This window comes from Phascolarctos cinereus, unplaced genomic scaffold (genome assembly GCF_003287225.1).
Source record: "Phascolarctos cinereus isolate Bilbo 61053 unplaced genomic scaffold, phaCin_HiC Scaffold_4;HRSCAF=312, whole genome shotgun sequence".
NCBI lineage: Eukaryota > Metazoa > Chordata > Mammalia > Diprotodontia > Phascolarctidae > Phascolarctos > Phascolarctos cinereus.
Window position 1 is genome coordinate 465,253,439 of NW_027555847.1, and position 24,897 is coordinate 465,278,335.

At 35.7% G+C, this 24,897-nt stretch overlaps 1 protein-coding gene across 5 annotated transcripts in view; it reads left to right on the plus strand.

The window, feature by feature from the left end:
* MYBL1 (MYB proto-oncogene like 1) overlaps positions 1–24,897 on the plus strand; it is a 57,092-nt gene continuing 32,195 nt past the window's right edge. For all 5 annotated transcript variants that reach the window (XM_021002154.2, XM_021002158.2, XM_021002157.2 and 2 more), the window contains exons 1-5: positions 1–502; positions 13,200–13,305; positions 13,799–13,870; positions 17,841–17,933; positions 22,175–22,395. In XM_021002154.2, coding sequence (XP_020857813.1) covers positions 483–502; positions 13,200–13,305; positions 13,799–13,870; positions 17,841–17,933; positions 22,175–22,395 — 512 coding nt within the window. In that variant the 5' untranslated portion in view covers positions 1–482. The remainder of the gene's footprint in view (positions 503–13,199; positions 13,306–13,798; positions 13,871–17,840; positions 17,934–22,174; positions 22,396–24,897) is intronic.

Here is a 24,897-nt window from a genome sequence, read left to right on the forward strand (position 1 = left end):
AGATTCAAACGGCGGCTCCAGAGGAAGGCTGGGCGCGAGATTCGGCGGTGGGGACAAAACCCGCTGCAGGAGGCTGCTCGCCCCGCAGAGCTGCTCGCCGCGGGCAGGGCGGGCTGACGGTCGTGCGGGCGCCGGAGCGGACCCAGAGCGGGCGTAGCGGGGCAGGGGAGGCGGAAAGAGGCAACGCTCTGCCCTGACATGTCTCTGGCATCCCTCACCGGGACGGGCCGGAGTTAGACGCGGGACCCGGGAGCCCCAGGGTGCGAAGTGGGGAGGTCACAGTCCATCCCCCTCCTACCCTGCCCGCCCGCCCGCCAGTCCCTGGCGGGACTCGCCCCATCGCCCTCCATCCGGGGGGGGGAGGGCGGTGAGGAGGGAACGAGGCAGGAGAGGGTGGGCGAGGAGAAGCCCGTTCTCGTCTGAGGTTGGAGGAGGCACAACCGCGTCCCCTGCCCAGCCCGTGCCTATGCGGTACATGAAGGATGGCGAAGAGGTCGCGCAGGTGGGTCACTTCCTTCCCCTTTACCTGCGTCCGTAGGCAGCGCCTCACCTCCCGCTTGTGGGGGGTCCGCCGCCGCACTCCCTCCCCCCGGCGGCCGTGCCGGCCCCAGCCCCGCGTCCCGTTTTCTTCCTCCGCCCGCCCTGGCCCCAGCGCGGATCTGTGGGGGACGGGGGCGGGGAGACCCTGTCATTAAAGTACTGAAAAGTGAAAATGACCTTGGCCCCCGTCCCCGGCTGCCCTCGCGGGCTTGTTAACCCACCCCAGCCCGAAGACCACCCACCCCGGGTTAAACTTCTCCAGCCCCATCCTCGGGGGCTCGGACAGCTGTCAGAACAGCTCCCCCTGCAAGGGGCGGCTTGCGGGGTGAAATGCTCTGCTCGGGCTCAGAAAATGCTCCAGGAGGCGAAAAGAGGGCGGAGTTTCTGTAATTTTGCTAGGACAACCGGAATATGAATCAAGGTGCCGTAAGAAAAAAAGTGTTTTTGTGTTACAGCCTCAAGTGGTTGTGTGATGAATCTTTACTTCAGAAAAAATGCCACATCAGCATATTTTACTGTCTCCAAAGAGGAAAGTGTGGACTTACTTAATGAATTTAATTGCATTTTTACTAAACCCACTGCCACTATGAGATAGATGTTCTAATGAGCTTACGGTGGCACTTTCCCCTGAACTTTCTCACTTGAAGGGTATAGAAAGTCTTATTTGAAGCAGGCTCATTGTTTTTAGGTTATGATTCTTGTCTAGGGGTCTGAGAGGTTATTGGCCGCCAATTCCAGAAGAGCCCCAGAGGAATTTGAGAGGCTGCAAGGTGTGATGGACTTGGAGTAAGTCATTTGGTCAATCAACACTGTTGCAACAGAACCTTTGTGACCTTGACCAAGTCACTTAACCTCTCTGTGCCTCAGTTTCCTCATCTATAAAAGAGTTGGACTAGATAATCTTAAAAGTCTTATATCTCTAGATGCTATAATTTCTGTGATTGCTAGTGTATCCTGTTCTTTTGTCATTCTCCTTAGTTTCCCTCTGTAAAGTAGTGTCACCAAACTTCTCACTATACCCAAACTGCTGGCAGTATCAAAGTAAAACAATGTTTCTGATACAGTTAATACATGAATGCAGTATGTCTCTGACTACCTAGGTGTTAAACATATATGAAGCACATATTTTTGTTATGGAAAGGCTCATAATAGGATGAATCATTGTAGCAAAAGACAAGACTGTAATATTACTAGAGCCCTTATTCTTTAAAGTTATGAAGCTGCTCCTAAACTGTATGTAGTAAATAAGAAAAAAAATTAAATCTTTCTAATTGGTATCATTTAATAAACCTGGAAAAGATGCTTTATATTGCTTTTTGAAGATCTGAATCTTTTTATTTTTTCAGCCATATTGCAACATAAAACATGCCCTGAGAATGATGTTCTCTCATTTAATATTTATATTTACTTTTGGTCCAATTAAAATACAGTTTGGGAAAAATCACACATTACATTACTTATGCAAGAAAATAATAAAATATAATTTATTAAGCGCGTATTTCATAGACTCAAAGTTGGAAAGGACCACAGATACCATCTAGTCCAGCCAGAGGCTCCACAAGAATCCCCCTCTACATCATACATTTATTTATAGTGGTGTGTGACTACAATACAGGAAAAATCATTGATAACCTTACACACAGAATACTGATAGGGACAAATTTAAAAACCAGAAACTACTTTTTAAAACCTCCAAAACATTGCACATAGATAGAATTAACAATAATAGAGTCTTTAGGGTTGGGGACCCTGAAGTAAGCCTTGAATCTAGCAGACTGAATCTGTAGAAAATATGTTTCTTTTTAAAAATGGTAATCTAATAAAGTGAGTAGGCTTATCCTTGCCTTTTTACAAATTACGTAACAGATAAGCTCAAATTTCTGTTATCTGGCTTTCCCATCTATCATTTTTGACATTAATCTTATTTAATTTTTTTCTTTTTACTCAAACTCCATCAACCATTTGTGAATGAAAGTTATCGAAGGACTTGATTCTCTGGTTTGCAAGCATCTAGCAAAAAATACCAGCATTAGTTTTCTGTAACTGTCTCATAGTTTGGAATGTTTTATCATTCTAGTATACAAAGTATAAATGTAAAGGTAACTATCTTGTCTCCACTTGTTTCTTTTCTCGTGTTGATTACATTGTCTATAAAATCAGTTATGTTGTTCACTTCAGTTTCTTACTAGCTATTAAATAAGTTAAAATAAAATTATAGTTGGAGGCTGCTGAGATCAAATTGCTGGAAAATAACAGGAGGGGTCATAAATCTTTTATAACAATTAAATTTAGGTTTTAAAAAAAGAACCTGTTCCTCCTAGGGAGAGGGAAGGAGAATAAAATGCAAGGATGACTGCATAAAATGATGTTTTTCTCAGGCCTCTATATTGTGCTTTGGACCATAAAAATTTAGAGTAAAATTATTTTTTGTGTGTATGTAAATATAACTTAGCTTAGAAGTTAATATGGTATAAAGTAAAAAGGGGAAGCATACTCTTGTTCATCACCCATAGGAAGTGTTTAGTGTCTGTAATGATAGATGTCACAGCAGATTATTTCCTTCCTTTCTGCTATAATTGGAATTTTTTAAAAAAGATAATCATTTCATGTAGCACATCTCCCAAAGGCATTCTGTAACTAACAGCTGAAATATATTTACTGCATAATAATTTTGCATAAGATCATATCCGTGAATCCTGTATGACATTGTTTCTATGCAACTTGTGTGGGGGGGAGAAATTAATGAAGACTTTGTGTTACCTCAGGTGTGGCATACAGAAGGTGCTTTTGATCTGAATATCTGATGAACATGGGAACACAAATTAAATTTACTAAGCATCAGGAAATATGTATTTTTGTGTTATCTTTTTCTTTCAGTTATCTTTTTAATGGTTTTATTCTTTCAAAGTGAATTGATAAATTAGGTAGAATTGCAAGTAATGCTAAAACATCTAACATACCATAAGAGGTCATTCAATTCTTAAACTTGTGTAAATGTATAAAATTTTTAGAATTGGGTCTGCATATAACTATTAAAAAACCCCAATAATTTAAAAGATAGAAAACTTTTCTACTAGTAACATAGGTTGTCACATACTTGAAATTTCTCATAAATGAAATCGCTGTTGGTCATAAGGCAGTATCATCAGATCCTTCAGTGGGGAGGAGTAGTATGGGAGGAGAAAGAGAGCAGTTCTTAGTATAGCATTTCCAGTCAGATTAGTAGTTTCGTTTGGTTTTGGTCTGACCTGCAATTTCATTCATTGAACTTCTGTAAGTTAACACTACTAATGTAGGTCTGCAAATGTTCTGCAACTTAGTGTTAAAAGAGTTGATTAGAGCACGGAGAGACTTGTCCACAGTCTCATAGCTAGTGTGTGTCAGAGGTAGGACATGAACCCAGTTCTTTGTGACTTCTAGGCTGGCTTTCAATACACCATATACAATACTGCCTGTGGTAGAAGGTAAAAACAACTCTGCATGAGAAGAAAGGGTGAATGGGTTCTGGTCTTGATTTTGCCTCTATCTGGCTTTCCAGCCTTGGAGAAATTATCTGATTTATGCTAAAGTTTTTTGTTTTCCCATCAGTAAAATGAGAGGGTTGAGTTGAGTGATGTTTAAGGGCCCTTATATCTATTCTTGAAGATTTCTGAATTATCTTTCCTCATTAATATACACATACACATCTCTCATTGGTAAGGGTTATTTAAATTTTTTTTAGAAATTTAACTTTGAAGATCAATTTAGCTCACTTACTAGTTAAATTTTAACTAATTTAATATATAAAGTATCAGTTTTCATTTGTTCCTAAATTCTCATAAGGATTTTGTCCATTCTTCTATTTGTTCTTACTCACTTTTATATTGTAGTTAGTATATATTTGATTCTTCTGATTCTGCTCCCCACTCTCACCCTTATCTCATAAAGATCTTTTTAGATTTTTTGGTATTCATCCCATTTGTTGGCTTTAATTATATTTTGGCCTTCCAGAATATATATGTATGAATGTACCACATTTTATTTCACCATTCACCTGTTCTACGTTTAGGCTTTTAACAGTTTCTTTGCAACTGCACAAAATGCTGCTACGAAGATCTCTGAAGTCATCTGTTATTGGTTTCCTTTTCCTTGCACTTTTAGGCTATATTGCCAGGACTTTAATTATTTGTTCAAACAATAAGATTTAGTTTTTATGTGGTTAGTTAGAACGTTTTTCATTATCTACTTTGCTTCTATTTAGTCAGAAGAATCACTTTAAAATATGTGAAGACAAGTCCTTTGCTGCACATTAATACTTGGATGATAGCTCTAATTTGAGAGTAAGCTATTCATGTATGCAATACATTGTATTGGCCACAGGGTGGCCTAATTTCACTTTAGTAAGTGAACCTAGTCAACTTCATAACTGGAAAGAGTTGTAAAATCACAACTTGCACACTTGAAGCAATATATTATTAACTAAAAAGGATTTAAACATGAGGCATTTTGTTCAAGATTTGGTTAAGTTAAAGTAATCTTACCTCAAAATCTCTAGAAAATTAGTTACACCCAAACTTTCAAATCACAAGTTGTTTATTTTCATCAGGAAAGGAAACAACCAGAATTCCCCTTAACTTTACATTAGGTATTTGGCTACCTAGCTGCATTTCTTTAAGAAGGATAACTGTTATCACTTAAAGATAGAATTTGCTTATTCATTGTTTTTACATGCAGAGGCATAGTTATTGTAGCATAAATCTCAAGTTAAAATTATACTTAACTATGTTCATTAATCAATAAGTATTTATGGGCAGCTAGGTGGCACAGTGGATAGAGCTCCAGCTTTGGAGTTAGGAGGACTTGAGTTCAAATCCAGCCTCAGACATTTGACATTTACTAGCTATGTGACCCTGGGCAAGTCACTTAATCCCCAATTGCCTCATCAAAAAACAAAGGAAAAAAAGTATTAAGCACATACTATATTCATTCTTTTTTGATGATAACCCTATTATTTTTTTACTTGTGATTCCCTTCTCATACTAGTTAACTACAAAACTGGTATTTTTTTAATAACAATCTTCCCCATCCACCCCCCTCCCTGCCCCCACAATTCTGCCAAATAATAGTAGCTTTGAGAACTAAATTCTGAATTGGAAATTAACAGACTGAGTTCAAGTTCTGTTTCTGCTTTTATAACTCTAGAGAAATGAATTTGCTTTTCTGTTGTACTCTTCCTGCTCCCTCCCCTTATTTTTAGTTAATCATTTGTTCTAGTTTAGTAATAGCTTAATATCTACCCCATATGGTAATTGAATTTTTTTTAGGAATAAAATATTGCCTTGGTAGAGTGCTAACTACTAAATGTAATGTGTATATGAGAAGAGAACCTGTATGGTATTTTAACAGGCAGAAAAATAGCGTAGATTTGATTTGCCATGGCCCTTGCTTTAATATGGTAGTCTTAAAGGTCAAAAAAATTTTTTTTTATGCTCTTTACTTCTATTATTATCTGAGCTGTCCTTCAGCATCTCTTTGGATTCTGGTCTTTCATACTATGGCTATATCTCTTAATCTCATGGTGTCACGGGATCATAGATTTAGATCCATTCATTGTACAGATGTGGAAATTGAGATTCCAGAGAGGATAAGTAACTTCCCAAGTCACACAGACAGAGTTAAGATTCAAAGCCAGGCCCTCACTGTACCATGATGCCTCCTATGTTGTCCATATTTTGTCAAGGCTTTACTGAAATCCGAGAAGGAAGTAAAAAGGGGAAGTTATATCGATGACATTCTCTTGATCTCTCTGTAGTAACCTTAAAGGAAAAAAAAAGGTAATAATAGCCTGGAATGACCTGTTCTTGGTGAAGCCATGATAGCTCTTGGTGAATACCATTTAAAATGCTTTCACACCATGCCTTTAATAACATTCTAGAATTTTGTCAGGATTCTAGGCCAAGGTCTATTGTTTTCAGACTCAAAACCTTCCCTTTTTTTTTTCCTTCTAAGTCATGACAAGAGAGTAAAGATGACTGAGATCGCTATTGTGGGGACCAGAAGAATGATAGTGATTGATAGAGATAGATAAATCAGAAGAGGTAGATGCTTTGGGAGGAAATAGTGGTTTCAGTTTGTAGATATGTCTTCTGGTCTGGACCTCCAGAAATGTCAGGGATAGTGATAAAGTTTCCTTAGTTCTCACCGATAGGTCATTTTTATTAATGATTTAGGCGAGCCATACATGGTATGCTTATCAAATTTCCACATAACGTGAGAAAGCTAATGCCATAAGATAAATGGGATCCCAGATGGTTTTTTTTAAAAGAAAAATTTTATTGACACATTTTGTTTCACAACAACATACCCCTGTTGTACTCCTATTTGATTCCCTTATTATACAGCCTTCCCCCAAATACTTGACTTTGAAACCCAAACTGAACTTTGGTGCCAGTTCCATGAAACTTTTACTTGATTCTCTCAACAGTGTTATCTCTCTCCACAATTTTGCTTGTACTGAATTTGTTTTTGTATATGTTTATATTCAATAAGAACTAGGGTTCTTGATTTTTTTGTATAATAGAATTGTGGTGGTGGTGGTTGTTGTTCACTTCTATCCAAGTCTTTGTGACCCCATGGACTGTATTGTCCATGGGGTTTTCTTGGCAAAGATACTGGAGTGGTATGCCATTTCCTTCTGCAGTGGATTGAGGCACACAGGTTAAGTGACTTGCCCAGGGTCACACAGCTAGTGTCTGGGGCTGAATTTGAACTCAGGCTTCCTGACTCCAGGCCCACCACTTTATCCACTGAGCCATCTAGCTGCCCCATTATCATATGTACCCCCTTCTCAAAATAATGTTTTTAGATATGTAAAATAAAAAGGATTGCAAAGGAAGCCTGTTAAATTGAAATAAAGATGTGATGGGGTATTTTTTTCCCATCCAAAATAGACCACCGAAAATCTATCTACAGACCCCAGATTAAGAATCTCCTTGCCATAGTAGAATGTAAATTCCTTGAGGACAGGAACTGTTTTTGATTGGTCATTGTGCCCTTAGCACCTGGTGCCTTGCATCTAGTAAGTGCTTAATAAAACTTATGGAACTGAATTTAACAGGATAAAGGTGTTATTTTACTTTGTATTTTTCATTATTAGTAATTGTTTGGACTTTTTAATGCAGTTGTTAGTTGATAGTTTTTATATCATCATAATTTCCAATTTTTCTTTTGATAACTTCATATTTGACTACTTGTCTTTTGGACAATGGCTTGTAATCATAGATTTTGGATGTCACACTTTTATTGAAGATGCTTTATGCCCTGATTTTCCCCTATCTTTATATTTTCTTTTTTTAATTATACTTTTTATATGAGAACTTTTTATATCTATTTTTATAACATTATGTTATTGTTGACACATTCATCCTCTTTTCAAAATTACAAGAGAAAAATCCTTTCCTTCTTGTAACTTTTTAATAGTGCTGCTTTTCATATTTAGTTCTTTTATCCATTTGAAATTTGTTATGGCATGTGGTATAAGATGATGATCTAAACCTATTTTCTGCCGTGTTCCTCTTATGTTCTACCAGCTGGAGCTGTCCACGCAGAATTCTTTTTCTTTCCTTCGAACTTTGAGTTCTTGGATTTATCAAAGACTAGATGGCTATACAAATTTCCTTTCAAGTCTTGTTTAATCCTTCTTCTACTGGACAGTTAGGAAAGTTTTAACATGTTATTTTCGATAAATAAACTGTTTTGAAGTCTGATATTGCCAGACCCTCTTTCGAAGAAGTTCTGACAGGCTGTATAATGATGGACCAAGTCTAATATGAAATTTAATAATGACACATTAGTATAAAGCTTTACATTTGGGTTAGAAAAATTTTGTTGCTAATAAACAAGATATTGGCACATAGCTATAGGAATAAAACTTGGAGTGTTAGTGGGATAAGGAATTACTAAATGTGGATAAATTAGTAGAGAAAGAATATGTAAACAGAGTAGAGAAAAGGCAGTGAAAGAACAAAGCCTTGGGTTATCCTTGCATTTCATGGTAGATAACTTGAATTTTTTTCCCTAGTTGACAATAGCCATTACCCCAAAATGTATCTAAATTGTTTGGTTTACCAAAGCAATAAATTGTGTATTGTATATGTTTTATTCAGTAGTAAGCATTATAAAAGAAATCATATGTCAAGGTGGCTCAGTTGTTATTGCTAGGTATTGCCTCCCGGGAAGGAGGGAACCAGAATGCAGTAGTGCTTTATATCTTTTGTAGAGAACAAGTAGGCATTGTGGGTAGGCTGATGGGAGAATCTTTGAACATTTGGTTGGTCTGAAATGCAAAATTATGTAAATGTTAAGGCAAGAAATGTTGTTTGTCTCAGAGGGCTCTTGCAGCAATGTATCTGTTCCCTGTTTTATCAGTTTTGTAAAATTATATTTCAGTAGTAGTAATACCATACAGTGAAATGGAAAAGGAATTGAATTTGTAGCCAAGGACCTGAGTTTGATTCCTACAATGTATGTGGACCTTGGGCAGGTCATTAACTTCTCTGGACTCGCTGTGGTGTCTCATGTGGGAGAGGAGCTGTAGCAGTCTTGTCGTATAAAGTCATTAAGAATTTATTAAGCATTTAGTAGTTCTAGGCACTAAGTACAAGGCTAAACACAGGGAATACAAATAACATATAGCCCTTGCCCTCAAGGAACTTACATTCTAAAGGGGAAAGAAAACTCGGAAAAGGAAGCTAAAAAGGGAAGGGGTGAAGAAGGTATCTTCTAAAGCATGCTCCTATCTGAGAATAGTGGAGAAAGAAATCTGGAGAAGAATGAAGGAGTGCTCTGAGGTCCCTGCCAACTTTAAATTTATGATCCTATGATTTTGATTTCACAGTTTTGCATTTCAGACCAAATGTTGTAATGTTATCTCACGTTAACATAAAGAAAGTGAAAAAAGCATGCTTCAGTCTGCATTGAGTTATCAGTTTTCTCTGGAGGTAGATGGCAGTTTTCGTCATGGGTCCTTTGGAATTGTCTTAGATCATTATATTGATCAGAGTCACTAAGTCTTTCACATCTGATCATTGTCACAATATTGCTGTGACTACGTACAATGTTCTACTAATTGTGCTCACTTCACTTTGCATCAGTTCATATAAGTCTTCCCAGGTTTTTCTGAAATTATCCCATTTATCATTTCTTATAGCACAATAGCATTCCATCACAGTCATATGCCTCAATTTGTTCAGCCATTCTCCAATTGATGAGCATCCCCTCAATTTCCAATTCTTTGTCACCACTAAAAAAGCTACTATAAATATTTTTCTACATAGTGGTCTATCCTTTTCCCTTTTCCTTTGATCTCTGGGATACAGACCTACTTGTGGTATTGTTGGGTCAAACAGACAGTCTGATAGCCCTTTGGGCATAGTATCCCTAGTTTTCTACATCCTCTCCGGCATTTGTCATTTTTCTTTTCTGTCATGTTAGCCAATCTGATAAGTGTGAAGTGGTACCTCCATTCCCCATCCCTGTGACTTTCCAGAACAAAGCATCCCTTCCTGGCCACCACTGCCTGATATGAACATTATTGAAAAATAAGCCCTAATTGAAGGCTTGAGGCTAGGGATTGAGTTTTTGTGTATTTGTCCCCTAAACTTAGGATAGTGCCTGACATATAGTAAGCTCTTAAATATTTTTTCATTCATTTAATGTGTTTAAAGTGTCATTGTCTTAACCCTTTAACTACTGGGGTAAATTTATCTAGAATTAAGAAATATAGAGACTAGAACAAAGAAGGTATTTAAAATATTTGATGAATTGAGTTAAATAAAATATTATGAAAGCACATATATCCCACCTAGGTCTGTGGTCTCATAAGCATCTGTACTAACAAATACAGATTCCAGCCAAATTCATGCCTTCTTAATAATTCTTTTTCATATCTTTCTTAGAATCTGTTCAATGTGCTATAGGCTTTCCTGTGCCTCTTTTAATATCTCTGTAATGGTAACAGAACACTTGGGTTGCCTGTTTCATTTTCAGTAAATGACCAACTCTCCTCATTTTCTAGTTATACTGTGGCCTTGATGTCTTTTATGATACATCGCACACAAAAGCCATTGCTAGGATTATGCTGAAATTTATTTATAACAACCACAACTTTTTTCATTTCTCTTTTAGTTATTAAAGTTTTTATTTTTTCCAAGATTATTGGTTTTACAGTATTTGCAGCAGTGGGATAATATTGGTATTAAAGATTTGGGCTTCTTTGTCAAGCAGTGTGGAATCATTGAAAGCATTGGTATCACTTTAGCTAAGGAAAAAATGCATAAAAAGCATTAATGACTCCTTGAGTTTTAAGAACTAGTGAGAGGTGAATAGGCTATTTGGTAGAGATAATAATGTTACAATTATCCTTTAGTTTTAGGAAGATTCCTCAGAGCTAGAATTCTTAGCCCAGAAATCAGTATGTTTATCAAAGATGGCTCCAAACTTATTTTCTTCTGCATCAACGTGGCAGGAAACTGACTCCATAACACTTTCTTTGCTGCTTGTAAAAGTAAGCAAGGAAAAATCTCTCTTCTTTCCAAGAGTTAACTTAGGGAAAATTACAAAATAGGTTGTCTTTGGTACACTTATATCTTCTTCTGTTCCCTAGATACTTAGGGCCCTCATTCTACCCTTGGGGCAGCCCTTCCCATCATCCCTAGCACTACATCCTTTCCCTCTGTTCCTCCATTTATGTTTCCTACCTAGGTTTGTTCTTCCCTTTTCTACTACAAAATTGCCTTCCTACATACCTCCATTTATCCCCTAAATCAAAAATCCTATTTATTCAGTAGATTTCATTAAGATCTCTGGAGGAAAAACATCAGATTAATTTATAGTAAAGTTTGAGTGACTGATAATCCTCTCATGGTATTTAAAGGAGATATTTGCTAACCCCAATTAAGCTCAAATTGCCAATTGATAAATGGTTTAAGGATATGAACAACAATTTTCAAAGGATGAGATCCAAACTATATGAAATCAACAACCCTATGGAAAAATGTTCCAAATTACTAATAATTAGGGAAATGCTAAATAAAGCAACTCTTTGAAGTTCTGCTTCACCCCATCAGGTTAGCAAAGATGACAATTGTTGAAACACCTGCAGGAAAAACAGGCACATTAGTGCACTGAAAATTGTTTTAGCCATTCTGGAAAGCAATTTGGAAGAATGCCTTCCCAAATTACTGAACTTAATATGTCTTGCCCCAGCAATACCACTGCTAGCTCTATGCCCCCCAAAAAAACAAAGAAAGAAGAAAAAAGACATACATGTATAGAAATATTTAGGGCAACTTGTTTGTAGTGACAATGAATTAGAAAGTAGGTGTTCTCAACTGGGGAATGGTTGAATACATTATAGTATATGAATGTAGTGGAATGTTATTATTGCAACATAAGAAATAACAGATGGTTTCATAGAAACCTAGGAAGATTTATATTAGCTGATGTGGAATGAAATGAGCAAAAGCAGAGGAACAATTTGTACAACAATAACATAAGGACATGTAATTTTAAAAGATTTAAGCATTTTGATCAACTATGACAAGCCACAGTTCCAGGGGACAAAGAGGAAAGCACAATGACCTCCTAATAGGTGATGGACTGAAGATACAGCATGGAACATATATTTTTGGACTTGGCCAGTGTGGGAGTTTATTTTGCTTGACTATATGTATTTGTTACAAGGGTTTTGTTTTTCTTTTTTCTCTCTAATTATGAGGGGAGTTGAGAGGGAGAAAAAAAATTCTTGTTAATTTTGGAAAAAACAAATCACCAGAAGATATCCCTGGCCAGTTAGTCAACAGTCATTTATTAAGTGTTTACTATGTGCCAAACACTGGGCTAAGCACTGGGAATACAAATATAAGCAAAAAGACAGTTCCTGCACTCAAGGACTTTGCATCCTAATGGAGAAAGATATTTGGGTAGAATTAAAGAAGCATATTTATGTAGGGTAAGTTCCTGTCTCTTTTAAATCACATTTTTCATGGGGCAGCTAGGTGGCGCAGTGGATAGAGCACTGGCCCTGAAGTCAAGAGAACCTGAGTTCAAATGCGGCCTCAGACCAAACACTTGACACTTACTAGCTGTGTGACTGGGCAAGTCACTTAACCCCAATTGCTTGAAAAAAAAATCACATTTTTCAGATATCTATTCCTTCCCTCTCCCATACCCCTAGAAGTAAAGAAGTCTTTCAATAGTCATAGGTGGGTCACTGATTTCTTTTTTCAAACAATGGTAATGCCACTTTTACAAGATTGTTTGTACCTGTTCCTGTCTTCTCGTATTACATAAAGACTAATTTAATTTTTGTAATTTTCTCTTACTGAGTAAATGTTTAAAAAAGAGAGAGAACAAATTAAGCATGAATGAGAGCTGCAAATAGCTGCATTCCACAGCAAAGAAAGGATGAAGATTGTGAAAAGAAATGTTAATCTGAGGGTTTGCTTGTGCACACATAGGTAGCAATAACAATTAATATCTTCTTTTGAATAAGAAGGATACCTTACTGTGTCCCCTTCTTTTGAATAAGAAGGGCAACAATACATAGATATCTAACTAGGTCCTTTGACTTTATAAATTTAAAACTAAAACTTGATCTCTTGAATTGTATTACTTAATAGTGAGGATGAAGATGATGACCTTCAATATGCTGATCATGATTATGAAGTACCACAGCAAAAAGGATTGAAGAAGCTCTGGAACAGAGTAAAATGGACAAGGGATGAGGTAATGTTTGACAGGAATTCTATCTAGAATGGGGAATGACTGTATTTTGCACTTGTGTTTATTGCTCAGTGCTTTATGTATGAGTAAGGTGCTTTTAAAAAACACACCCTAAGGAGCAGCTAGGTGGTGCAATGGATAGAGCACCGGCCCTGAAGTCAAGAGAACCTGAGTACAAATGCGGCCTCAGACACATGATACTCACTAGCTGTGTGATCCTGGGCAAGTCACTTAATCTTGATTGCCTTGCAAGAAAAAGAAAAAAAAACACACCCTGAAAACAATGGCATGGGTACCTAGCATGCATACTTCTCTTGCCTTAAGTAGCTACAGGAATAGCAGCAGACTGATATCAGGATCAAATCATCAGAGAGTACAATTGTGTTGGTCTGGATCCTGTTTTTCCAAATATAACCACCAGCAGTAATGTGACTGAAATGAGGTGTCTGTTCTCAATCTTGAATTTGTTGAATTCTAATTTGTATCCATTTCTTAGGATGACAAGCTAAAGAAATTAGTAGAACAACATGGAACAGATGATTGGACTCTAATTGCTAGTCACCTTCAAGTAAGTGAAATATTTATGTTAAATTGTTTGATGTCATACCAGTTTAGACATATGTTAAGTTTATAGGTTTAAAAAAGCATTAAAGCAAATACATAGTTGAGATTGATCACTTTTCTTGAAGAATTTCCACTTTCAGAGGTTACTAATGTCTTAAAAATGACATTACTTATTTACCTAAGTGCAGGTTACCACAAGAACTGAAAATTATTATTCTCTATGAAGATGACTCCCAAGTGTATATATTTAAAGTTAACTTCTCTCCTGAACTGTAGCCCTGCATCATCAGCTGCCTCCTAGATATCTTAAACTCAACATGTCCAAAATTGAACTCAACATCCCTCCTCCTTAAACCTCTTACTCTGTAAAACTTCACTTTTTGAGGGTTGCAACCTTCCTTCCAATCACTCAGGTTCACCACTTCAGACTCTTCTCTCTCCCTTACCCTTTATGTCCAGTCAGCTTCTAAGTCTTGCTTATTTTAAATATCTTTTAAGTCTCTCCTCTTTTGCCCACTCAACGGGGCTGTTCTATCAGGCCCAAAGTACCTTTCACTTGGATTGTTACATTTGCCTCCTAATTGGTTTTTCTGCTTCTAGCCTCTCCCCTCTTCCTTCCTCCACACTGCTGCCAAAATCATCTTCCTGAATCAGGGATCTATGTCATTTTCCTACTTGGCAATCTTCAGTGACTCCGAGAGTAAAGTACAAAGTCCTCATTTTGGTACCTAAAGCCCTTCACAAGTCTGACTCTAGCCTTTCTTTCTAGACTTAAGCTATTCTCTTTCATACATTCTTTTCTAGCCAGACTAGATCTATTATTGCTTATCAGAACTTGGCATTCTCTCTCTTTGTATCGGCTTTCTCCCATACTTGGAATGTACTCTTTTATCACTGCCTTCTCATCAAATTGCTTAGCTTTCTCCAAAGCTTGAATTAGGTGCTCTCTTCTATGGGAAAGCTCCCCTGATCCTTTAATTGTTAGTGTTCTCTCCCTGCTTGAATTATCTTTTTTTTACTCATCTATGTAAATGTTGTTTTGCTCATTGCCTTCCCTCCCTCCCACCAAAGTAGAATGTAAAGCTCTTGAGGATAAGGACTGTTTTTAAGATTTGTCTTTCTAATCTCAGCACCTACCGCAGTATGGTGCATGTATTGAGTGCTTAATAAATGCTAGTTCAATTAAATTGATTTTTTAAAAAATGATGCAATTTAGAATTTAATTACATTTTTCACTGCAGCTATACTGTATATATTGAGAATGTTATTATCATCCTTTCATCATTATGACACTGTAGGCAATAGGAGGAAATTTTAGCTTGATAAGTAAGTTTCAATTGATGAGAAATTTTGAAAGCTAGTAATAAACCAGGAGAACTAGTAAGAATTTTATTTCAACTAAGTCTTAAGATTTTTAAGTAGTAGGTTTTTGATTATTTTAAGTTGTGGTCAATATTTGCAAAAATTAGATTAGCTTAGCTAATTTGGAAGTGAATCATGAAAAGCACTGAAAAAATTTCTGGCAAATTCAAGTCAATGTGGCATAGAATACATAATGTAGCTTATAGGTCTTGATTTTTACAAATATTGTAAAATATTATACTTGTGCTTTAAGTGACCATAGGATAATCACAATTACTACAAGGACACATTTTAGAAATAATAAAACTGAGTTGTTTTGTAGTAATTGATGGAATGAAATGAATCAACTTTGGTATACAGAAGTTGGAGGTAGTTCAATTTGAATCAAAATATTATGTGCTCATGAGGCCCAGTGGCACATTTGCACTTCCAAACTACTGTGAGTTGGGAAAATTTTGACCCCTAAATTTATTAGGATTATATGTAAAGTAAGAATGAAAAAGCATGAGGTATACATTTTGTACTTTCTAATTTGTTTGTCCAGAGGTGTCTTTATTCACTTCCTGACTCTGTTATATTCTGAGTACTTGATGATTAAGGAAGGTACATTAAAAGTATTATTTTCGGTTCAACAGACATTTATCTTTTTTTCAACAAACATTAAATGAAAATGTAAGTCTTATAAAAATTTTAAAGCAATTCCACATATCTCATGTATCTTATTTGTTTTAAAATATTTTATCTTGACAATATATAGATCCTCAGAATATCCCTGTACAGCAGGGAAAAGTGTATATTTTTTTCCAGCTTACGTATGGCAGAAGCACAGAGATAAATTTATCTCATGTCACTGTGATAGGACTAGAACCTAATTTTTTCTCATTCCTACTCTAATTTTTTTTTTAAGATCACAGTGCATTTAGGTACTGTGTTGTTGTTCAGTCATTTTTTGTGTCCAACTCTTTGTGATCCTATCTGGGGTTTTCTTGATATTAGAGTGATATCAGAGTGGTTTGCCATTTCCTTCTCCAGCTTGTTTTACAGATGAGGAAATTGAGGCAAATAGGGTTAAGTGATTTGCCCAGGGTCACACAGATTTGAACTCAGGAAGATGAGTCTTCCTGACTCCAAGCCTTGTACTCTTTCCACTGAGCCATCTAGGTTCCCTGCACTTAGGTACTAATAGTTACTAAAACTATGACAATGTCTTATTTTGCTATGAAGGAAGCAAGCTCTTGAGTATTTTGAGGTTAGTGAAAGTCAGATCTCTTGGAAATTAATCAAAAAGTATAACTATATCTTACAGTAGTACATTTTTAAATATTCAACTAGTATTTATTGAATTCCAAGCTGCATACATTTCTTTGTTTTTATGAAAAGTACTCTTAAACTGGAGAGACAGAGAACTACATACCTAAATATTTCCTCCTTTTCCTACCTTTTTTGGTATAATTTAGTCTAAAATTCCTTTCTGTTGGAAAATTCTTTTTGTATCTAATCTAAATTTCACGTGCTGTGATTTAAGCTCATTCCTTTTTTTTTTTTGGTTGTTCTTGTTTGAGATCCAGAACTATAGTAGATTGGAACTCATGTTTTTATTCATTTGATTGAATCTTAAATCCTTTAATTATGAAAAGTTATCTTGGAATCTTTTAAAAAATCACTTTGTCTTCATAAATATTAAGCACAAGTATTTGAAAGATGGTAGACAAAAGTTTAATGCAGTTAAAAACTGTAGTAAAAGCTGAAGGATATGTGTTACAATGTTGCCATTTTCTAACTAAGCAAGTTATTCATTTTCTTATTGATGTATGTAGTTTGGTACTTTATTTTCTTACTAAATTGATTTTTTTGGGAAATTGTATTTTCTGTATTATAGGAGCATATTTCATTTTGATAAGATTCCTTATGTTGGTCTGAATTTTAGAATTGAGAATTTACCTACATTGTTTCAAGATATACTTAAAGCTGTGATTAAAAAACATTTATTTGCATTTTACAAAGAAATACACCTGGAAATGAAATATTATCCTAGACTGCGGCTGAATACATGTTCACATATGCCAGACTACCATAACCACATTCAATTCCTGTCTCCTTTCTCTCTTGCTGTCCTTTGGTTCACCTCATCTTTTGCCCACATTGGGTTGAAATATATATGCTTGTGCATTGTAATTTTGCCTTATCTGGTATCCAGGCCTCTGTGACAGTCACCTTTAGTTTTGTCCTATTGCTTTCAGGGCAGAATCAATAGGGAGATGTCCATATATACTTCAACTTCATTCAAAATTTGTTTTTATTTCACAGATGAAGTCTGGGATGGAGAGAATAAATATTTAGGCATATAAACTATGTTCTCATGTACATACACACTTATATACAGGCACACACATGTAAATACATATATGTGGGGGATTGCACACATATATATGTACATTGTGTGTGTGTGTGCATAAAAATAAAATATCAATATAAGAATGGTAAAAAATATGAAAACTTAGTTTTTTCAAGTTGTAGGACTTCTGTGATTAGGTTTCCCTTCAGGTTTAGGGGAGTATCATTGTGGGAAGGAAAGTATTTCATAGCTGAATAATTTTAAAACTGTGTTTCAGAACCGGTCTGATTTTCAGTGTCAACATCGATGGCAGAAAGTTTTAAATCCAGAATTAATCAAAGGTCCTTGGACTAAAGAAGAAGATCAGAGGGTAATAAATTAATGTTTTTAATATTTTCTCTGGCGAAGAAATAGTAGGTATAAGATCTTGTTTTTCTTCTTGCTATTTGTAGTCTTGTTATGCAAAATATCAGTTTATTTTGATTTCATGTCTTAGTCTCCCTTTAAGCATCAAAGTAAGATGTTAGTATATACTATGTATCAGGCACTGTTAGGTCTTTTGAAATCTAGATTTCATATTGTATCTCACTGAATAGAGGGTAACTAAATATATATATTTAATTATATGACTTTTTTCGTAATATGTGGTGGTGATGAATCAATTTTTAATACTCATTCACTCTTTTTCAGTCTTATTTGCAGTTGTTTGATTGTGTCAGTCATTTAAAAAAAGAAAGGAAAAGAAACTCCATACAAGAAAATGATAAACTAGGCAGGAATCTTGAGAGACTTTGGTCAGATTAGAGAATTAGAGTGGAAGAGAACCTAAAAGGAGATTACTAGGGGCATTGACAGCGTTGGATTGGAAGTTTGATCTGGTACAAAAGAAACTAAGGGAGGACTACCACCAACAATTTGATTGCAAACACACAAGGTAGATAAGGGACCTAGGTTGGTGATTACCTTCCTAGAGACATAGGCATATTTCCCAAAGTGAGCGCCTTGCACGTAGTAGATGGTCAGTAAATATTTGATGTGCAGTTTTTGACCTGAACAAAATGAGAACACCATGTCTACTCCTGTCAGAATATTAAATATATTTTTGCGGGCCTTATTATGTCATATGAACTCTCTAAAATATTAGAATTTACTCCACTTAAAGCTACATAAACAGGAGTAAAAATGAATACACAGTGATTGTTCAGTGGCCTGTATACAGTGTTCCATGGTGGGAGTAAAATAGCTTGGAGCACGGAAGAGAGATCTGTGGGCAATGTTGGGTCTAGCTAACCTGAGAATGGGTTCGGCTCTTCTATCTCCTCCATTGTAGTTTGGGACTTGCCACCTTTATTATTCAATTGAGAGAAGGTTTCCAGCAACACAGACGTTTTCCTCCTTAATCTTCAACCACAGTTAGGATGCTATGTGGAAGAGTCTCAAAAGATTTGATTAACTATCAAGCAGGGAATAGAAGTATTATTTATCCCCATTTTGCAGACAATGAAAGTGATGCTCAAAAAGGTTATGACTTTGCCCAGAGTGATCAGAATGTCTGGTTCCAAGTCTAATGTTCTTTTTGCTTTACCATGTTTCCTCTCTGTATCAATAGGTATTTTAAAATTTCTTTTCAGAGTGAAACAGATTCTGTCTGGTTTACTTGAGTTATATTAAATTTTTTTTTGTTTGGTTTTTCTAACTTGGAGAGTTCTGTTAAATTCTTTGAATTAGCAAGTATGTAGTCATCATGTGAATTGAGTTTTCATTTCATTGATTCCTTCTAAAAGTTGTATAGGAAAGTTAAATGTATATTGACAAATGTATTCTCTTTGAAGTTATCCTCAGGATCCTTGAATGTGATTTTTTTAAATTGTTTTATAGTGTATACGCTTATCTTGAAATGCATCTCAAACTATAATGGAAATCATTGGGGAAAGTATGATTTGATATGTAAATATTCACTTTACAAACTGTTTAGGAATTAATTTAATGTGTAAAACAACACCTACTTCTGCTTTTAAATCTATGTGTAAGTGCTTTTTAATTATAGTAGGCATTGTTCACAACAAAATTTTGTTCCTTTTATCCTTAAGATGAAAATATTTGAAAATTAATGGATTATTGCAATAATAGCACCCTTTTATCTGATGAAGGAAGGGCACTTTAGATTAAACTATATTAGCAAAAAAACAATTCTCTAGAATTAAATAATGGACAATGTGAATCACAATGAACAAAGGTCCCCAAAATTGTAATAATGATGATAGTGTAATTTTTAGTATTTCATTTTCTTTCTGTTCTAGTGTTCTGTCTTTTTGTCTATTTTAAATCTATTTCTGGATCTCTTTCTTCCTTTTCTCATTTCGACAAATATTTGAGTGCCCACTATGTACAAAGCACCATGGTTAGGTGTTATGGAGGATACAAAGGAGAATAAGAAACAGGCTCTGCCTTCATGAAGTTTATTGTTAATTGTTAGGGTAAATAAGAATTTTACACAAAACACTATAAAACTGGGTAAAATACTTAAGTGCAATAAGAGGTACAAGGGGCAGCTAGGTGGCATGGTGGATAGATCAACAGTCCTGAAGTCAGGAGGACTTGAGTTCAAATGCGGCTTCAGACCAAACAATTGGCACTTACTAGCTGTGTGACCCTGGGCAAGTCACTTAACCCCAATTGCTTTAAAAAAAAAAAAGGTCCAAAGTGCTATGTTAATTCAAAGGAAGAGGGTCCTCTCTAGCTAGAGGGAAAATAAAAATAACTCATATTAATATTTCAAGGTTTACAAGGTTGTGTCTTTTCACAACAAACTTTTGAGATAGGTAGTGTTATCTCCATTTTACAGATGAGGAAACAGGCCCAGGGAAGTGACTTTTTTATGGTTGCATAGCTAGTAAGTGGCAAAGCAGAATTCAAACCTACCTTTGCCTGACTTTAAATCCTGTTCACTTTTTTCTATGTAACTGATATATGTGTGTGTGTGTATGTATGTATATACATTCATGCACACATATGCCTAATGCTTCAATGTAGTGTTTTAATATTTACAAGATACTTTGTATATATTATCTCATTTGTGTCAGGTGTAGGTGCTGTGGGTGTTATCTTCTTATTTTACAGATAAGGAAGCTGGTTCAGAGAGGTTAAGTGACTTGTCCATGGTTACACAGCTAGTATGTGTCAGAGGCAGGATCTGAACTCATGTTTTCCTGATTCTAAGGCCTCAGTCTCTACCTCCCCTGAGAGAGAGAGGATAGAGGAGTGCCTCACACCAAATCCCCAAGGTAGCCCACAGAGTCAGCTTAATCTCCCGATACCACTTTGATTTAGGCTAGATTGAAGCTGTCCTATAAAACACTTTCATTTTTTGTGCTTTTATTTCAGAATGTGTGTCAGATATTTAAATTGTGAAGTAGAAAATTATAGTCTCATCTTTCCTTCATTTGGGTGAGGAGATTAGGGATATTATGGAGAGAGCCATATGGGAAATAATGTGATAACATAATTCTAGTAAAGTCATGAGAGAGGGATGGGCACATTTTGACGGAGAGCATTGGTGTAGCCTTTGCTGATTAGTGATGTTTTCTAATACCACTAGATAATTATATAGAACTTCACAATCCACTGTTTGAGAAGCACTAGTATAGATTCTTAAGTGCACATTATATCTTCTAATTGCCAATAACATTTTGTATTTTGTAGGTTAAGGATAGATATGTATTAATATATCGTTGTGAACAATGCAGTTAAATGGCTTCAGAGAAACACTTTGTGGGCAAGCATTTAATGATAATACAAACTATTGAGAGAAGTGTTTTCCCTTCACTACTACATTCCCAGTGAGAAGTTGGGGGTGGCAGGGTGGGGGAAGGAGGAGAAGCTGACTCCAATAACTTCACCCTTATAATGGTTTAGTTGGTTATGGATATAGACAAAATCATGTTAATTTTTTATTTTCAGTGCTAATCTGATTATTGATTAGCGTATTTTTTTACTGGTTGAGGAGGAGAAAACTAAGGATTTACTTTAGAACTCTGAAAGTGATTTGTTAATCATCTTAGTGAAAATGAGTTTTTTTAAAGAAAGGGATTGAAAAATAAATGCGTATTCTGATATCACTACCATTATTATAGTGAGTTAATTTAGAAAAATCGATTTAGCTTCTAAAGAGCTAATGTTATTTTAATATTTTGATATCTTTTGTTTTTATAATTACACAATATTCAGTTTCTTTTTCTTATTGTTTTCCTGTGCTTATTACTTCATTCTACTTAAGTTCATATGTTTTCCTATGGTCTTGTGAATTCTTCATATTTAAAAAAATATGTTATGGAAATATTCAATTACATTCATGTATCACAGTTTGATTAAGCATTCTCTAGTCAATGAGCATCTATAAGTACTTGTGTTAATCATATTTTCATTAGTGTATATAGTCTTAGATAAGTTTGAGCCCAAAGATATGAACTTAGGAAATCTGAAGAAGTATGCTTCACCACAGTTGCGGGGCCAGTTACAGTTGTGCTTTTAAATTGTGAATTAAATTTTTATTATTCGATATTTGAATAAATTTTTTTTGTTTCTACTTTAAAACATATTCCTTTTTTTCAGGTTATTGAATTAGTTCAGAAATATGGTCCAAAGCGCTGGTCTTTGATCGCAAAACATTTAAAAGGAAGAATAGGGAAACAGTGCAGAGAGAGGTGGCATAACCATCTGAATCCTGAGGTAAAGAAGTCTTCCTGGACAGAAGAAGAGGACAGAATAATCTATGAAGCACATAAACGGTTGGGAAATCGTTGGGCTGAAATTGCCAAACTACTTCCTGGAAGGTGCTTATGTAAATGTATATATATTTTTTCCTGTAGTGAAACATGATTTTTAATTAGATATGGTTTTTTTTTTTGGCTTTTTGGTGAGGCAGTCGGGGTTAAGTGACTTGCCCAGGGTCACACAGCTAGTAAGTTTCAAGTGTCTGAGACCAGATTTGAACTCAGGTCCTCCTGATTCCAAGGCTAGAGCTCTATCTACTGTGCCACGTAGCTGCCCCTGTCGTATTTATAAAGCAAAGCAAACTTAGAGGAAAAATTAAATAGTAAACATCTTCAAATCTTTCTATGCATCTTAATCTAAAATTAAACTTTTTTTTAAAGTGAGCAAACTTTTAGGGTTTTTAATTTTAATAGATTTTTTGCTTTATAATTTTCAAACAAGTAACTTTAGAATCAATGAAATAGCAATTATGGGGTTTTTTTTGTAATAAAAGTACTTTTCTTCAGAGTATAGGCATATAAGACCGATTTTTTTTAAAGTAGGTGTTATTTTTCTTCTTATCTGGTTACAAATCAGTATTAAGCAGATACTTGTTAGACAAGCATAGGCTCAATGGGAACTGGAAAGAAGTCAAATATTAGATATAGTTCTTCTACAAAAGATTCCAGCTTTTATTATGACAGTATTGGTTCTGTGACTAGCAATAGACTGGCTAAAACAAAAAGCAATAAAGGCACCACATGGATGTGTGCATTTGTGCATGTGTATGTGTGTGTGTGTGTGGTTTAAAAGAAATTGTCATTGCACTGATTTGCCCTTGATTCTAATAGATAGCTCAGTAGGTTGAAACATTTCAGATTTTACTAATAATAATTGCATTTGAGACTTATTATAGAAATATAAACTTATGGGGGGGAGGAATTCATATCAGAAGTAGTTGCTTTGGTCTAAACATTTAGATATACTAGATTTGTATAGCATTTTATAGTTTTAAAAGTACTTTCTCATACATTATCTTATTTGATCCTCACTGTAATCTTAGGAAGGGAATAGGCAGGTATATATCATTCCTTTTTGACAGATGAGGAAGCCATGGCTTCAAGAGTTAAGTGATTATCAAAGCCAGAATGAGAATTCACATCTTCTAATGCAGTACTTTATTCCACTATGAACTCAGCCTTACACACATTTTGTAGAGCCATTGAACTGGAAAAGAACTCGGAGGTCATCTAGTCTTATGAGACATGATTCTTGCCTACAGCAATGACGATTGGTTACCCAACCCACCTTGGCCCATTCAGTTTTTAACACTGCTAATTATTAGGAAGTTTTTTCATATCTTAAGTTGAAATCTGCCTCACAGTAATTTCCACTTGAAGATTCTAGTTCTTTTTTCCTGATCCAAGAGTAATCCTTCTATATGATAACCCTTATGATATTTAAAGATTACTATAAACGTGCCCCTCTAAATTTCATATTCTCTGCTTTCCCCAGTATCTTCAACTGGTCTTTCTATTGCATGTTTTTGAGCCCCTTCACCACTTAACTATGTCTAGACATGTTCTAGCTTGTCAATTCCTTTCAAAAAATGGAGTGTTGGGGCAGCTAGATGGCGCAATGGATAGAGCACCGGCCCTGAAGTCAGGAGGACCAATCTGGCCTCAGACCAAATATTTGACACTTACTAGCTGTGTGACCCTGGACAAGTCACTTAACCCCAATTGCCTAAGAAAAAAATGGGGTGTCTATTAAAGACTTTTTCATATGAACTACTTTCTAATTATATCCTTCTTCATCCTGTGGTTGTACAGTTGAATTCAGTATTACATATCAGTATAGATATAGATTGATAAAGATCTAAATCTAGTTCTATGTAGGTCTTTATCTATTTATATCCCTAATAGGTTTCATCTTATTAGTTTCTGCCTATCCTTCCAGCCTGTCAAGATCATTCTGGCCCTTGAATCTGTCATCCATTTTATTAGCCATCCTTCCTAGCATTGTACTGTCTGTGTGTTCGGTTGAACAAGCTATTTACACCTTTGTTTAAACCATTGGTAAAAACATTGAACAGGACCAAAGATTGTGGCATTCCAGTGGACTTTTCTCCAGGCTGACATTGACTGACAAATCACCATTCTTTGGGTCTAGTCATTCAACTAGTTCTGAATAACAATATTACTAACATTTGTATAGCATTTTAAGGTTTGCCCATTACCTAACTCACGTTATTTTATTTAAGTCTTTCAAAACTCTGTGAGATAAGTACAAGAGGAATTTTGTTATCTCCATTTTACAGATAAAGAAACTAAGGCTCTAAGGAGAGGTGGTCATTGGCCCAGGTTTATATACCTAGTAAGTTTCTGATTCAGGATTTGACCCTAGGTTCTCATGGACCTCAGGGTAGCTAGGTGGTGCAAAGGCTACAGTGCCAGGCCTGGAGTCAGGAAGATGACTTCAAATCTGACCTCAGATACTTACTAACTGTGTGATCCTGGGCAAGTCACTTACCCCTGTTTGTTTCAGTTTCCTCATTGGTAAAATGAACTGGAGAAGGAAAT